At 49.1% G+C, this 13,359-nt stretch overlaps 5 protein-coding genes across 8 annotated transcripts in view; 4 read left to right on the top strand and 1 right to left on the bottom strand.

The window, feature by feature from the left end:
- The first annotated feature begins 243 nt into the window (after window positions 1-243).
- On the top strand, window positions 244-1,798 carry LOC6555611. Its single transcript, XM_001982410.3, has one exon. It carries the CDS (start codon window positions 350-352, stop codon window positions 1,688-1,690), a length of 1,341 nt encoding a protein of 446 aa, XP_001982446.1. The 5' UTR covers window positions 244-349; the 3' UTR covers window positions 1,691-1,798.
- Window positions 1,799-2,532: 734 nt separating this feature from the next.
- Window positions 2,533-3,833, top strand: LOC6555610 (nucleosome assembly protein 1-like 1). The gene has a single exon (XM_001982409.3). The coding sequence runs from the start codon at window positions 2,655-2,657 to the stop codon at window positions 3,741-3,743; it is 1,089 nt and encodes a 362-aa protein (XP_001982445.1). The 5' UTR covers window positions 2,533-2,654; the 3' UTR covers window positions 3,744-3,833.
- Window positions 3,736-4,518, bottom strand: LOC6555609 (mediator of RNA polymerase II transcription subunit 22). Its single transcript, XM_001982408.3, has 3 exons — window positions 4,287-4,518; window positions 4,129-4,230; window positions 3,736-4,064 (listed from the first exon to the last, which is right to left on the bottom strand). The coding sequence occupies exons 1-3, from the start codon at window positions 4,396-4,398 to the stop codon at window positions 3,847-3,849; spliced, it is 432 nt and encodes a 143-aa protein (XP_001982444.1). The 5' UTR covers window positions 4,399-4,518; the 3' UTR covers window positions 3,736-3,846.
- A 1,510-nt stretch (window positions 4,519-6,028) lies between these two features.
- Window positions 6,029-10,745, top strand: LOC6555608 (leucine-zipper-like transcriptional regulator 1). Its single transcript, XM_001982407.3, has 6 exons — window positions 6,029-6,982; window positions 7,045-8,460; window positions 8,530-8,705; window positions 8,761-8,939; window positions 9,063-10,011; window positions 10,072-10,745. The coding sequence occupies exons 1-5, from the start codon at window positions 6,231-6,233 to the stop codon at window positions 9,465-9,467; spliced, it is 2,928 nt and encodes a 975-aa protein (XP_001982443.3). The 5' UTR covers window positions 6,029-6,230; the 3' UTR covers window positions 9,468-10,011; window positions 10,072-10,745.
- A 75-nt stretch (window positions 10,746-10,820) lies between these two features.
- The window catches only part of LOC6555766 (uncharacterized protein CG43867), a 123,039-nt gene continuing 120,500 nt past the window's right edge, over window positions 10,821-13,359 (top strand). For all 4 annotated transcript variants that reach the window (XM_026983112.1, XM_026983114.1, XM_026983115.1 and 1 more), the window contains exon 1: window positions 10,821-11,009. In XM_026983112.1, the coding sequence (XP_026838913.1) occupies window positions 10,987-11,009 (23 nt within the window). In that variant the 5' untranslated portion in view covers window positions 10,821-10,986. The remainder of the gene's footprint in view (window positions 11,010-13,359) is intronic.

The raw sequence follows: 13,359 nt of genomic DNA, 5'->3' as shown, positions 1-13,359 counted from the left end.
CGGCTACCTGGAGAGATTGCTATCGGCCGCTCACGTTGGATGACGATCCAGGTAATGGATCAATCAGAAATTGCGACCGCAGACAGATCCAGATTTACGAGCCAGTCATGCAGCGTCGTAAAGCCCGTCGATTCCGATTCGATAAGCCCAGTCCGAGGGGGTGGGGCCGAAAGTGGGTTTAACTGCAGCTTATCGGGTGGCGATAAGTGGCCACAAGGCCCATTTCCCCACACATGCTGCAGTGGCCTCGCAGTCGCGTCCAGTTGGCCAAGCGGATCGGTTAACGAAGCGTTTCTGACGGGGATCGACATCGGCATCGACATAGACATCGACATCTCGGGGTACAAACATGATAATCCTCGCAGTGCTCGGCCTGATCTTGGGCATTCTGATGGCCCTGGCGGCCGTGGCGCTGAAGCTGTTGGGCCTGAAGCCTCCACTGATCTTCGACAAGTACCCACTGAAGGGCCTCTTTTACCGGGTGAAGTACTGGATCGCCTTGCTGGTCCTTCGGCGCCTGAGGTACCGCATCTATCACCGAAACGAGGAGCTGCTCGGGTCCGAGGAGCACCTGGCCAAGGTCGACAGACCGCAGCAGCTCAGCAACGACCCCAAGAGCTACGACGTGGTCAGCTTCATGGCCGCCAACAAGGACGGCCAGAAACTGCTGGTCACCTTGGAGCGAAGGAGGCGCGGAGTCCTGAAGGCGGCCCTGTACCTGTGGCTTCCCGAAAGCGGCCTGTTCAGTTCCCCCAACCTGCCCGACATGGTGCATTTCACCACCGACGATGGAGCGGAGAGCAGCGAATTCCAGGGCGGAGGCTTCCACGTCTTCCAGGAGGCATCCATGAGGGTTTGGCGCATAAAGTACTGCGGAGCGCTGAAGAGTCAAGGGCCGGAGGTGCAGAACGTGCCCGTGGATTTGGACCTCCGATTCGAAAGCTCCTCCGCCGAGCACTTCGACTACAGCAGGGATCTGAGCAGCTCCCTGATAGCCGACTCCATAGCCAGGGAGGCATGGAATGAGAAGTTCTACAGCCTGCTGCGGAGCGTCAACCACATCCTGGAGAAGCGAACCCACTACGAACAGAACGGCGAGCTGGCGGGCAAGGTCACCCTCGCTGGTAGGCAAGTGCCCCTGAAAATGGTTGGCTTCCGGGACCACAGCTTCGGCACCGAGCGCTGCCTGAGCTCCATCAACCGGTACGTGTACTTCGCCCTCTTCATGGACGACGGCAGCAGCATGGTGGTGGGCAGCCTCAGCCAGCCGTCCTTCTTCCTCTCCTCCCTGAAGGTGGGCTACGTGTGCAGCCCCGCGGGCGAGTATCACCCGCTGACCGGCAGCAATTTCGAGCTGTACTCCTACGGCGAGAAGGGCACCCCGCCGCAGCACCAGAACTTCATTGTGCGCACCGAGGAGCGCGAGTATCTCGTGCAGATCCAGGTGGAGGCCTCCGCTGTGCGGTACGTGGGCGGCGACTGGGAGTCGAAGGTGTTCAACCAGTTTGTGGCCTGCACGGTCAACGGCGTTTCCGGCCAGGGCCACGCCGAGTTCCTGTATCGCCACAAGGGCGGCAGGCCGCAGGACATATCCTCCGGGGATCCCAGCTGGTACCGGGACATCAAGCGCTTCGAGAGGAGCCTGACGTTGCTGGAGGAGGAGGGGGCGGACGTGGACTTCGTCTTCTAGGCATCCTAGTCCGCGGCATCATTTCTGTTTTCAGTTTAAGATAGCATGTACATATTTGGGGACCCTATCGGAATAAAAGTGTTTTTGAATGGCTTTAAAGCATCTGAAGTGGCTGCTGATCCCATCATTCAACTGGTATCAACTGGAGGCCATCGGGTGCAGCTGCAATCTAGAGGACTCGGGACGATAAGGAAGATTACCGATGGCAATCGGTGCTGGAGTTGGACCCCCCGTAAGGATTAGTCGCCAATAAATTAGCATGCGGCAGACGAACGGATAAGATTGGACAGCTACTCCGGGTTTTCTGCCAATAAATAGTGGCGTATCGAGCGCGGTTTATGGCAGCTGGAAGACAATGGGCCCAACTTATCGCTCCGCCAGGCCAATAAAAGTCAAGACCAGGCACTAAGTGCCCAGGTGTCACAGATAAGAGCCGGACGGAGTGCCAGATAGGTTTAGTACAAGTATTCAGCACAAAAAACACTATGCGGATTGGAGTATTATGTTGCCGCTCAGTTCCGACCTGCCGCAATGTCAATTTATGGCCCGTTAGTCCCGGGCCGTTAAGTCCCGGACATGACCCTCAAGTATGTCCGATCTGCATCTGTTCGATAAGGCAGCCGCCGACAGATATGGGACACCGATTTACCCGGAATTCGGCCAATCGGCATATCATGCGTTGTTTTTAGAAATTGGGTTCATTAATTATGCACGTAGCTCTGAAGTGGATAGATTACACAGTTATTGCGACTGCTATTCGGCAAATCTAAGGCGTCATCAAACGAATTTTCGTTCCCGCAAAGCAGCTTTCTTTGGAGGACAAGGAACAGCTTTGGTGTATTCTCTAGACCCAAACTACGCCATGTACAACTCAACTCATAGTAGCTTCCATGCAAAGTGTCAAGTTGTAGAGCTATAACATAGATTCCCAAATTTTCAAGTTGCTGTTGCACCGAATTGCACAATGATTGAGATGGCTGACAGCGCGCAGGAGCTTAACCAGCGGGAAAGCCACCCGGACTCGAAGGCAGACGGAATCAGCGAGTCCGTGCGCTCTCTAGGCACCTATGTTCCGGAGTCCACGGAGCCGGCTTTGAGTCCGGCGGACCTTCCTGCCCGCAGCCGGAAGGCCTTCCTGCGGCACATGATCGGCCAACTGGCGGAGCCCGTGCAGAACCGCATACGGGCACTCAGGCACAATCAGCTGCAACAGGTGCGCATTTCGGAGCAGTTCTTCCGGGAAGTTTACGAGCTGGAGCGACGTTTCTACGGCCAGAGCTGCGCCCTTTTTGATGCCAGGCGGGATATTTTGGAGGGTTCGGTGGAGCCACCGATCCAAACGGAGAAGTCCTGGCCTGAGGACCCGCAGGATGCGCTGTATTTGGACTTTGGGAACAACGAGGAGCTGCGCCAGTTGCGGCAAAAATTGGCTCCGGTTTCGCCAACTACCGTGGGTGTTCCACGCTTCTGGCTGACCGTTTTCCAGAACGTGCCCCTGCTCTCGGAGCTGGTCCAGGATCACGATGAACCGCTGCTGGAGTGCCTAATGGATGTGCGCCTGGCTTACGACCAGGATAGCTACACGGTCATCTTTCAGTTTCGGCCCAACAGCTTCCTCCACGACTCTTCGCTGCTGCTGACCAAGCGCTACTTTCTGCAGCACTCGGCGGACCCAGAGTATCCATTTCTGTTCGAGGGTCCCGAAATAGTTCGCTGCGAAGGCTGCCACATCCACTGGCGCGATGGGTCCAATCTCACGCTCCAAACGGTGGAGAGCAGGCGAAGAAACAGAGCCCGCCGCGTCACCAAGGTGATTCCTAGAGAGTCCTTTTTCCGCTTCTTTGCTCCACCGCAGGCCTTGGACTTGTCGCTTGCGGATGAAAAGACTAAGCTGATCCTGGGCAATGATTTCGAAGTGGGCTTCCTGCTGCGCACCCAAATCGTTCCGAAGGCGGTCCTCTTCTACACGGGCGACCTGGTGGACAGCCTGAGCGCGGCCACTCCGGACAGTTGCTCCCTATCCTCGGAGGCGGAACAGGAGCAGGTTTTGTGAATGCGACACGATATGCGGTTTACTAAACAAAAATTACAATTGATTTGTTACTAAATTGTACAATTTGGCCAAAATTAATTCAAGTATAAGATGAGCCGTAGCGCTACTTAAAAATGCTGGTGTAGTACTCCTCCTCCAGGTCGTACAGGTCCATGGCCATTTCGTCTCTCAGCTTCATTAGCTTCTTGTCGCACTCGCTTTGCGTGTTCCTAAACAGCTGCGAATTGTTCGTGATGGCCTCGTTGACCGAGTGAAAATCGTTGAGGATGAGGTACTGCTTCAGATCGGCCACCAGCTTCATTAGGGACTCGCCAGCACGAACTATAAAGCGGGATGCATGGAGGATACGGCTCGAATCTGATTCCCGCGCTGTGGATTTACTCACCCATATTGGCCGCGCGGACCTGCATTTCCAGGGCATCCTGTTCGCACTGCGTGGTCTTCGAGATCTGGCTGTGGCTCTCGCGGCGCGCCAACTTGAGGATTTCTATGGGAGATAATGGTATTATAATCTATTGCCGGTGGTCCACTTGCTGCATTTACCTTCAAAGTTCTCCAGCATGCTGCGCACGTCGTCTTTGAGACGCGCATTGTAGGACTTCAGGAGCGCCTCCTTTGACTGCGGCAAAATGGTCGTCCTGGATCCGCTGGCCATTGTCCTGAGTCGACCTTAATTTAGTTTAACAATTTATCATGGATACAAATACTATTCAATGTTTTTGTTTTGGTCAGTGTGACCAGAGAGCTTGCACCCATAAATACCGTCCGCTGTGTTGGCACTTTGGCTTTTGCTCATATACCAAAAACATACCGCGCACCTACTGGAAGCGTCACTTGAAGTTCAGTTTCAGTTTTGGCGCAGTCTTTTAACGTGCGAAGTGTTTGTTAGTTAGACGGGTAGCTGGAAATCGTTGTGCTTGTTTTTGTGCGAATTTATCATGACGTCCTTGCAGCAAGCAACCAAAATGAACTCCGAATTGTGCGAGGGAAATCTCGTCGGCGGCCAGTGGCAAAAGAACCTGGTGAGTCTGTACATTATAAAAGATCGAAAGTCCAAAGAGACACCTGGGTACGCGCCTGCCCCACATTCAAATAGGCGGCGCACTGCTATCCTACGTATTTAAGTCTGCATTTAAGTTTAAGTTGAATTCCAAGTGCTTTTTTTGAATTGTCAAGTTAACGGTTTCTACCGTTATAACGGTTCCGGTGCATTTAAATCTTTCGTGCGTTTGTGTGTGTGTGTCAGTGATGCCAATATTTTTCTTCTTTAGGCAATTTGACAAAGTGAGTTCGATATTCATACGATTACACACAATATCGATAACATTTTGCTTAAAAGAGATGTCACATAGTTTGCAAACAAAAAAATGTGGAATTATACCAATTAAATTTTTTTAAAAATCTAACATTGCCTAAAAAGGACAGATTTTCGGATAGAAAAACTTAAAAAGGGACAGATTTCCGGGCTAGGGCTGTTTGACATTTTTTCCGGATGACGCAGTAATAAACAGGACAGATCTGTCCGCAAAAAGGCTAAATTGGCGAATAAACATAAAAATATATATCTCTTTCAGTGTAGGGTAATCAATTTCTTAACAAGAATTTTTATTGTATTTTAAATTTTTTTTATGAATAAATATTTTAAAATAAATATAACATTTCAAACACTTGTATGAATAACATTTGCCTGGTTATTTGTTCAAGAGGGATGCCTGTGTGATCTTGCAAGTAATCACACTTAAGAACATATACACTACACGCACTACTCGATCGGTAAGAGAGATTACTTGGAATATTTTGTGACTCTAAATTAGAAGACATGCCTTACTATAATGGAAATTATAGGGCTACAAGAAAATATGTTTCCCAAACAAATATTAAAAGCGGCAATAACTATGTGTCCGAGAGTAAGTTAAACATTCTTCAGGCTTTAATTAAAACAATTTTTACTACTTTGTGCAAGTAACAAATGCACTACATACATACATACATACATACATGCATGCATACATACATATATACATACATATATACATACATACATATATACATACATACGTACATACATACGTACATACATACGTACATACATACGTACATACATACATACATACATACATACATACATACATACATACATACACCGGTACATACACTACACTCACTGCTCGAACGGTAAGAAAGATGACTTGGAATATTTTGTGACTCTAAATTAGAAGACATGCCTTACCGTCTTCCCTAGAACTAGTTGGGAATTATAGGGCTACAAGAAAATATATTAGAAGCATATATTTGAAATATACCGAATGGTGTAGAATATACCAAAACCCAAGGCTATACTGTTGCGTTATCGATAACCGATAACAACTAGGAGTTCAGCTGCAAATGTATACAACTGTATATAAAATCAGCAATTTGTGAGAACCTGACTACGATTGCACACAAGGAGGACGACGACGGAGGATCCTTCCAGCGTGTGATGAATTAATGCTGAAGTCGATCAGCGGAGGCGTTGGTGTGGCATCCACGGAAAGAGGCGGTGGCGGAGGCGGCGGAGGAGGAGGTGGAGCAGGAGGAAGCGCCTCTGGGAGCAGGAGCACCAGCGGAAGCGGGCGTGCTAGTTGTGGGCTGGGCTCCAGTTCGATTTCCAGTGGGTTGAGTGCGGTGTGCGGATTTGTGACCGGGGCCGGCGGCGGAGGTGGATTTGAACGGGATCGCGACAGGGACAGAGGACTGGCCAACAGCAGTGGAGCCAGCACTCCTGCCGAAATTCTCTATTGCCCCGCCTGTGTGGCAGCTGCCAATCAGCAGAATCCCAGCCAGAATTCGAGTCCGCAGAACGAGGGTTTCTTCTCGCGCAGCTCCTCCAAGTCGGGCAAACGGAACAAGGCGAGGAAAAGCGCCTCCACCGCCGGCTGCTTGGACGCCCAGCACATACGGGCGAATCTCCGAATGTCCATGTCCAGTTCAATGAGAAGCTCTAGAGGGAATAGCGGTGGAGGAGCGGCCTCCTCCTCACATCCTCCGGGCAGCAGCTGCAGCAGCGGACCTGGCGGATCGGGATGCGGGATGGCTTACGACGCGGCAAGCAATGCCAGCAGTGGAAGTGGCAGTGGAAGCGGAAAGGCCACTTCTCCGGGCAGCTACAGCTGCAATGCCCTGAACGTGGACTTCACCTCCTACACGGCCACGCATCAGTGGACCAGGATGCTCGAATGCGCCGAGTTCGTGGGCGCCAAGTGAGTGGTGAAGCCATATTGCTGAAAATGTCTATATTCCCTATCCCTTTTTTCCGACTCAGGCGAAGCAAGCATACAGTGGTGGCCTACAAGGATGCGATGTTTGTATTTGGCGGCGACAACGGCAAAAACATGCTGAATGACCTGATTCGCTTCGGCGTTAAGGACAAGTCTTGGGGCCGCGCATGTGCAACAGGAACTCCGCCTGCTCCGCGATACCATCACTCGGCGGTGGTGGCCGGCAGCTCGATGTTTATCTTTGGCGGCTACACCGGCGACATTCACTCCAACTCAAACTTGACTAACAAGAACGATCTGTTCGAGTACAAGTTCCAGAGCGCCATGTGGGTGGAATGGATGTTCTCCAGACGTCAGCCGGTTCCTCGATCCGCCCACGGAGCAGCCGTGTATGACAACAAGATGTGGATCTATGCGGGCTATGATGGCAATGCTCGGCTAAACGACATGTGGACGCTCGACCTCACCGGCGAAAATCAGTGGGAGGAGGTGGATCAGCTGGGCGATCGTCCGCCCACCTGTTGCAATTTCCCCGTGGCTGTGGCCAGAGACGCCATGTACGTCTTCTCGGGACAGAGTGGCTTGCAGATAACGAACTCGTTGTTTGAGTTCCACTTCAAGACTCGCACTTGGCGCCGCATTTCCAATGAGCCCGTCTTGCGAGGCGCTACCTCAGCTCCGCCCTCTCGACGATATGGCCACACGATGGTGCATCACGATCGGTTCCTGTATGTCTTCGGGGGATCGGCGGACTCAACGCTGCCCAACAATCTGCACTGCTACGACCTGGACTCGCAGGTCTGGTCCGTCATCCAGCCGGAACAGAATTCGGATGTGCCCTCGGGTAGGGTGTTCCATGCCTCGGCCGTCATCTGCGATGCCATGTATATATTCGGCGGAACCGTGGACAATAGTGTGAGAAGAGGCGACACCTATCGCTTCCAGTTCTCCTCGTACCCGAAGTGCACGCTGCGCGATGACTTTGGGAAGTTCTTCCTCGAAAAACAGTTCTGCGACATTCAGTTCATCGTTGGAGCAGAGGAGATTCGCATCCTGGCACACATCGCCTTTGTGGCGGCGCGTTCGAAGTATCTGAGGAACAAAATTTTGTCTTCCCGGGAGGCACGCCAGCAGCACTTGGAGGAGGTCTACGGGGTGGGCCAGGTAGATGCCCTGGCTCTGAATACGGGCGCGGGCGGGGACCGCGGGCCCATGTTGGAGGTGCGACTGTCCAACGCCTCCCCAGAGGCCTTTGAAATCATATTAAACTACATTTACACCGATCGCATTGACTTGAAGGACACGTACAGTAAGAACATCATCATTCTGATCACAGATATTTACCAACTTGCCTGTTTGTTCGCCATGCCGCGGCTGGCCCACGGCTGTATCCAGTATTTGGACTACAAGATTAACAAGCTCAACGTGCTGGAGGCGCTATACAATGCGGATAAGAACAAGTGAGAGCATACATAGCCTTTGGATCATTTGTAAATGAAACTAATTTGTGTAAACACTCCCCAACACAGCATTAAGATCATTAAGGATCACTGCATGCAGTTCATTGTCAAGGAGGAGAACTTCACAGAGGTGGTCATGTCCAGTGAATTCAGCGATTTGGACAAGCCTCTGCTGGTCGAGATCATCCGCAAGCGCCTGCATCCCAGCAAGTTGGTGATAGATACCAGTTTTATAGGCAGTATAGGTACGGTTCGTCGATAGTTCACAAATTATTAGCTGAAGCAATATTTTTTGAGCAGGAACCACTTTGGAGGTCGATCTGTGCGCCTTTCTGGAGTCCACTGGCAAAGATTTCTGCGACATAAGCCTTGTGCTGGAAGATCACGTAATACCAGCTCACAAGTCAGTGTTGTCATCGCGATGCACCTACTTTCAGGGCATGTTCAGATCCTTTATGCCACCGGACAACACAGTCAATGTGAGTTGTACAATTTGTAGAAACCCGTGCTTGTTAAATAAGTCTCGTGAAATTATTATGCGCCCTTAAACTGTTGAACGCCGTTGTTGTTCCCAAATAACATGCAATTTCGCTTTCACCCAGATCCAAATTGGCGAAATTTCTCCCTCACTTGAGGCGTTCCAATCCCTACTGCGCTACATCTACTACGGCGAGACGAAGATGCCGCCGCAGGATGCACTCTATCTCTTCCAGGCGCCGTGCTTTTATGGCCTTGCCAACAATCGACTCCACGCATTCTGCAAATACTCCCTGGAGCACAACATAACGTTCGAGAATGTGCTGCAGACGCTGGAGGCTTCAGACATCACAAAGATCTATGATATTAAGGAATACGCTCTAAGCCTGATCGTCAAAGACTTTGCGAAGGTCGCAAGGCTGCCGAAAATAGCCGCCTTGTCGCGCGAACTGTTGCTGGAGATCATACGCGCTAAGGCCGATTCGCACGGCGAGTTTCTCACGCGGATCAATATCAATACAGATATCTGAAAACTGGTGCTGCTCCAGCCGGCATTGCAGTTGTTGCTCGCCTGGTTGCAAATCGGACGTAGCACGTAATGCGGCAGTAGCGGTTGGCAGCGCCGAATGACATAATCCACTTATCACTTATCCATCTCCCATCGATCGTCGCACCCCTGCACCGCCTGATGAGCGATCCTCGACAGACCCCGGCCCCACACAGATAACAGCGAGACATCAGAATGAGCGAGACAAAAACGGATGTATTGCTATTGTTTTTAAGTTGTCGACAGACGAGCCACCAGGCACCAGCAGGCGAATGCTGCCTCATATATATAAACTTCCTATATGCACACAGTATTAACCAAGAATGCACCTCCCATCGGCTAAAATGAGAGCGCGTTGGACTTCTCTGTCTCGAAAGAAACATTTCTTCAAACATTTGATCTTCAAACCTTTTAGCTGCAGTTTGACAGTTGGACTTCCCCCTTAAGCATATAGAAGTGCATTTTACAATACAACACAGACTTTGCTCAGAGAAGTTTAAGGGTCGAATGGACCTTAAATCAAAAAGGTGAGTTTGGTTACAGTTCAAAAGTACAAATCCTACATTTTTTTTTGTTTTTTTTTTCAGATGAAACGCGCGCTTGTTTTAACGTGATGAAGCCGACTGGGTCCTTTACATACACAAATTTAAATACCCTTGCACAGTTACTGCTTCGTAATGAGAATGCGAATGTCTACACTATTCATATTACTAACATGTGGCATAGCAGATAACATATTTTGCAAGGGTGCTCATAGTCTCCGAAGTCCGAGGGTCTTCCCTTCATGTTATTCTAATACAAGTACTAATGCAAGTACAACTTACTAGTTGATATAGATCTTAATCTACTCGTTGTAATTCATATTTATCTATATATATGAAAGCAAACTGAATGTTCTAGGCTAAGGAACCATCAAAGCATCTGACACATCATCCACGTGAAAAAGCGCCCCGAAAAAGGAACTCAAAGTTAACGTGTTTGCCAAATTTGGATACGATTGTTTGAATTTAAAATTTAATATAGAGTTTTTACTGTTTTGCCTTGATTAATTATTACCCGAACGTTCTTTCAACTTCGAATATGTATATTTTAATCCTTGTTTCCGAAATTGTGATAAATCAGTTTATTTATGATTATATTATGACTATTTTTAAGTAATATTTAAGAATCTTGGGTTTCATTTCGAATATTTTCGTTATCATTTCGTTTTAGTTGCTGTGTGACGAGAATTCAGAATAAACAATATTATTATACACACATACGCCAACACTGTTGATGTGCGCTAAACGGCAAATCTTTGTGAGTTCACCACAAAAACGAGGCTAAATAATGGAATTCAAGACAAACAACAACTGAACCAATTGGTTTGGGCTGCGTTTTTCCCAGCTGCTTTGGCATAGATAAATGTATTTCAATGGAATTAAAACAAAACAAGTTGGAGCTGCCAAAGGGGGTGGCAAGAACCCAGGAATTCAGGCGAAACTGTAGCCAAGGCCAGGACAATGACAAGGACTTCACTTCGGGGGTAAGTCCTGCTCAGAGTCGCTTATCAAATGCAAATTACAAAATCAAATATGCCAACGGCAGCAGGCTGGAAGGATCTTCTCTTCGAGATGGAAATGCCACTTACAGATACAACTGACAGTAAGCCGAATTGAATTGAATTGCCATGGAGTCAGGGAAATCATTTGGCCAGGTCCTGCCTCTCAGGTGGAGTTCATCCTTCGTCCTTCAGCTTCGTGCTGCATATTTATGAGGCCATTAGGCCCCGACGTCCGGCTGCGAGTCCTTCGCATCCTTGGCAGCTGTGCAATGGTCAAGGTTTTTCTGCAGATTAGTGCAGCTCGATGGGGGAATTCGTTGTGAATAATCGATTGGCTTATCCAGTATTTGCATACTCGTATATATGCAGTCGATCACTTTGAATGATTGCTTTAAGCATGCATTTTGGGTGCTTCTAAGCCTAAACAATGCTCAATGGGTTCTTGGTTGGTTGGGATTCGATTAACAATGGATTACTCCCTCTATTTATTCATACTCTTACCTCGTACCTCTTACTCATAAACATGCTGCCCTTAACCCTTCGTTGCCACAACCCAAAGTGACCAGTAACGTGGCCCGTCGCTTGCTGCCTTCCAAACAGAATACCAATTATCCGGTCGGGAACAGAGGTCTTGTGTCCGGCGGCCAGGACAAAGGACTCTTGTGTGCCAAGAGCCCAGCTAAAACATAACCCACCGCCGTTAGACAGCCAAACAAACCCGGAGTTTGGAAATGAGGCGCACGAGCCTGAGCATTCCGCTGCCCGCTGTCAATTTATAAGCTCATATTTCAGGCCAGCAACACAGATCCGAGTCAATCAGCTACATAATACATAGTCAATACGGATGTGGGAGGGTTAGGATGGAGGATGGAGATGGGGGATGGGTCGTTTCATGCTTTTTAATATCCGTTTCATGTGGATTTATGCGCATCAAGTTCACGCTGAGCGACGGCACATAAATTTCATGGCAATTGAAGCAGTCAAGGCGAAAAAATACGGTAACCTTCTGAAGACCAGGTGATGGACTTGGAGGTACCTATTGCAGACGATATGTGCTAGGAGGCTCTTAAAAAAGCTGCTGACCAGGTTCTTTTTGTAACTACTCTACTCATCACTTGATCGAATCTTTTAGTTTTCGCGGGGTGGAATGAAAAGTTCCAACGTTTGCTTTCATTCAAAGGACGGCGCGTGAGTCTAAGACATCCTTTTATGCCTACAAGTGCTCGGAATGAAAATAAGTGGGAAAAGAACGTCGGAAAGGGTTAACTGAATGTGGGCCTGGAAAATGGTCTGATTTCAGGGTTAGCCCCGAAATGGACTTTGGGCATTTTCCAAAGTTTTTCTGCGTTGCTGGTCACTGAAGCCGACCGCCGTACGCCAGCTTCAATTAATTTATAGCGATAAGGATTTGTATCTGGATCTGTATCTGGATCCCTGTGCCCTGTGCCACGCATAAAGTGTCATTTCAGCGGCTCCGATGCCTAATTAAAACCATCAATTTCGGAGTGAATGCGATTCGAGGGCTCGAGGATTGGGCAGAGTGCGGAGTGCAGCAAAGTTTAATTAAAAAAGCTGTATCCCTGGAGCAACCGCCTGTGCCCACACCCCGCTGCAATTGAAGTTTAATTGCCGCACAGACTCGCAAAGGTGAAAGGGGACTGGGTATGCAAATAAATGATGCTGACTTCATTATCCAGGCGAACTGGTTATGGTTCAATCGTGGAAGCTATTTTTCTATTGCTGCAACATAGAAGAAGAATACAGAACAAGAAGCCTCGAACCGCACAAATCGTTGCATATTTATTCGATGAAGTTGGCTGATCACTCTTCCGAGCAGAAGATGCCACTCCTGACCCCCTCAGAGGCTGATGGCATTCTCAGGCATTGCCTTCAACAGGATTGCCTGCTTTAAAGGGTTCGCTTAACACCGCTTAACATTCACTGTGGCTGTGTCTCTCAAGTGCAAACGAGCTGGGCCACGTCGACTCGGTAGGCCTGCAACCTTTAACCTCACCCCTTCTGATATAATCGTCGACGCATAAATCTCAAGACCTGCCCGGCGGCTGCAATTTACGGCACGCCCGTAAATTTTTATAAATGTCCTTGTAAATAAACTCGCAAATATGCTGATTTAGCATATTTCTGATATACGAGTGTGTGTGGGTGAGGGGGCGTGGCTCCCGCCTGCGGTTTATGCCATGTGCTATGTGTGTGGCAGTTTTATTGCGAGGCTTTTTGTTCCCGCTCCTCCAGGGTATCACTTGGGGAATATGCGGCCGAGCCATTGAAACCACTGTGGTTTTCCATCAAGCAGGCTGATGAAGTTCAGGAA

The sequence above is a fragment of the Drosophila erecta genome, unplaced genomic scaffold (assembly GCF_003286155.1).
Source record: "Drosophila erecta strain 14021-0224.00,06,07 unplaced genomic scaffold, DereRS2 tig00000283-arrow-arrow-pilon, whole genome shotgun sequence".
Lineage (NCBI taxonomy): Eukaryota > Metazoa > Arthropoda > Insecta > Diptera > Drosophilidae > Drosophila > Drosophila erecta.
This window is presented reverse-complemented; position numbering and strand designations above follow the sequence as displayed.

Excerpts from the sequence above, each read along its gene's own strand:
- LOC6555611 (XM_001982410.3), top strand. The coding sequence starts at position 350 with ATGATAATCCTCGCAGTGCTCGGCCTGATCTTGGGCATTCTGATGGCC.
- LOC6555608 (XM_001982407.3), top strand. The coding sequence starts at position 6,231 with ATGCTGAAGTCGATCAGCGGAGGCGTTGGTGTGGCATCCACGGAAAGA. Across the intron at positions 6,983-7,044 it reads GCCGAGTTCGTGGGCGCCAA|GCGAAGCAAGCATACAGTGG; the intron begins GTGAGTGGTGAA and ends TTTCCGACTCAG. Across the intron at positions 8,461-8,529 it reads TACAATGCGGATAAGAACAA|CATTAAGATCATTAAGGATC; the intron begins GTGAGAGCATAC and ends TCCCCAACACAG.
- LOC6555610 (XM_001982409.3), top strand. The coding sequence starts at position 2,655 with ATGATTGAGATGGCTGACAGCGCGCAGGAGCTTAACCAGCGGGAAAGC.
- LOC6555609 (XM_001982408.3), bottom strand. The coding sequence starts at position 4,398 with ATGGCCAGCGGATCCAGGACGACCATTTTGCCGCAGTCAAAGGAGGCG. Across the intron at positions 4,231-4,286 it reads CATGCTGGAGAACTTTGAAG|AAATCCTCAAGTTGGCGCGC; the intron begins GTAAATGCAGCA and ends TATCTCCCATAG. Across the intron at positions 4,065-4,128 it reads GGTCCGCGCGGCCAATATGG|TTCGTGCTGGCGAGTCCCTA; the intron begins GTGAGTAAATCC and ends CCCGCTTTATAG.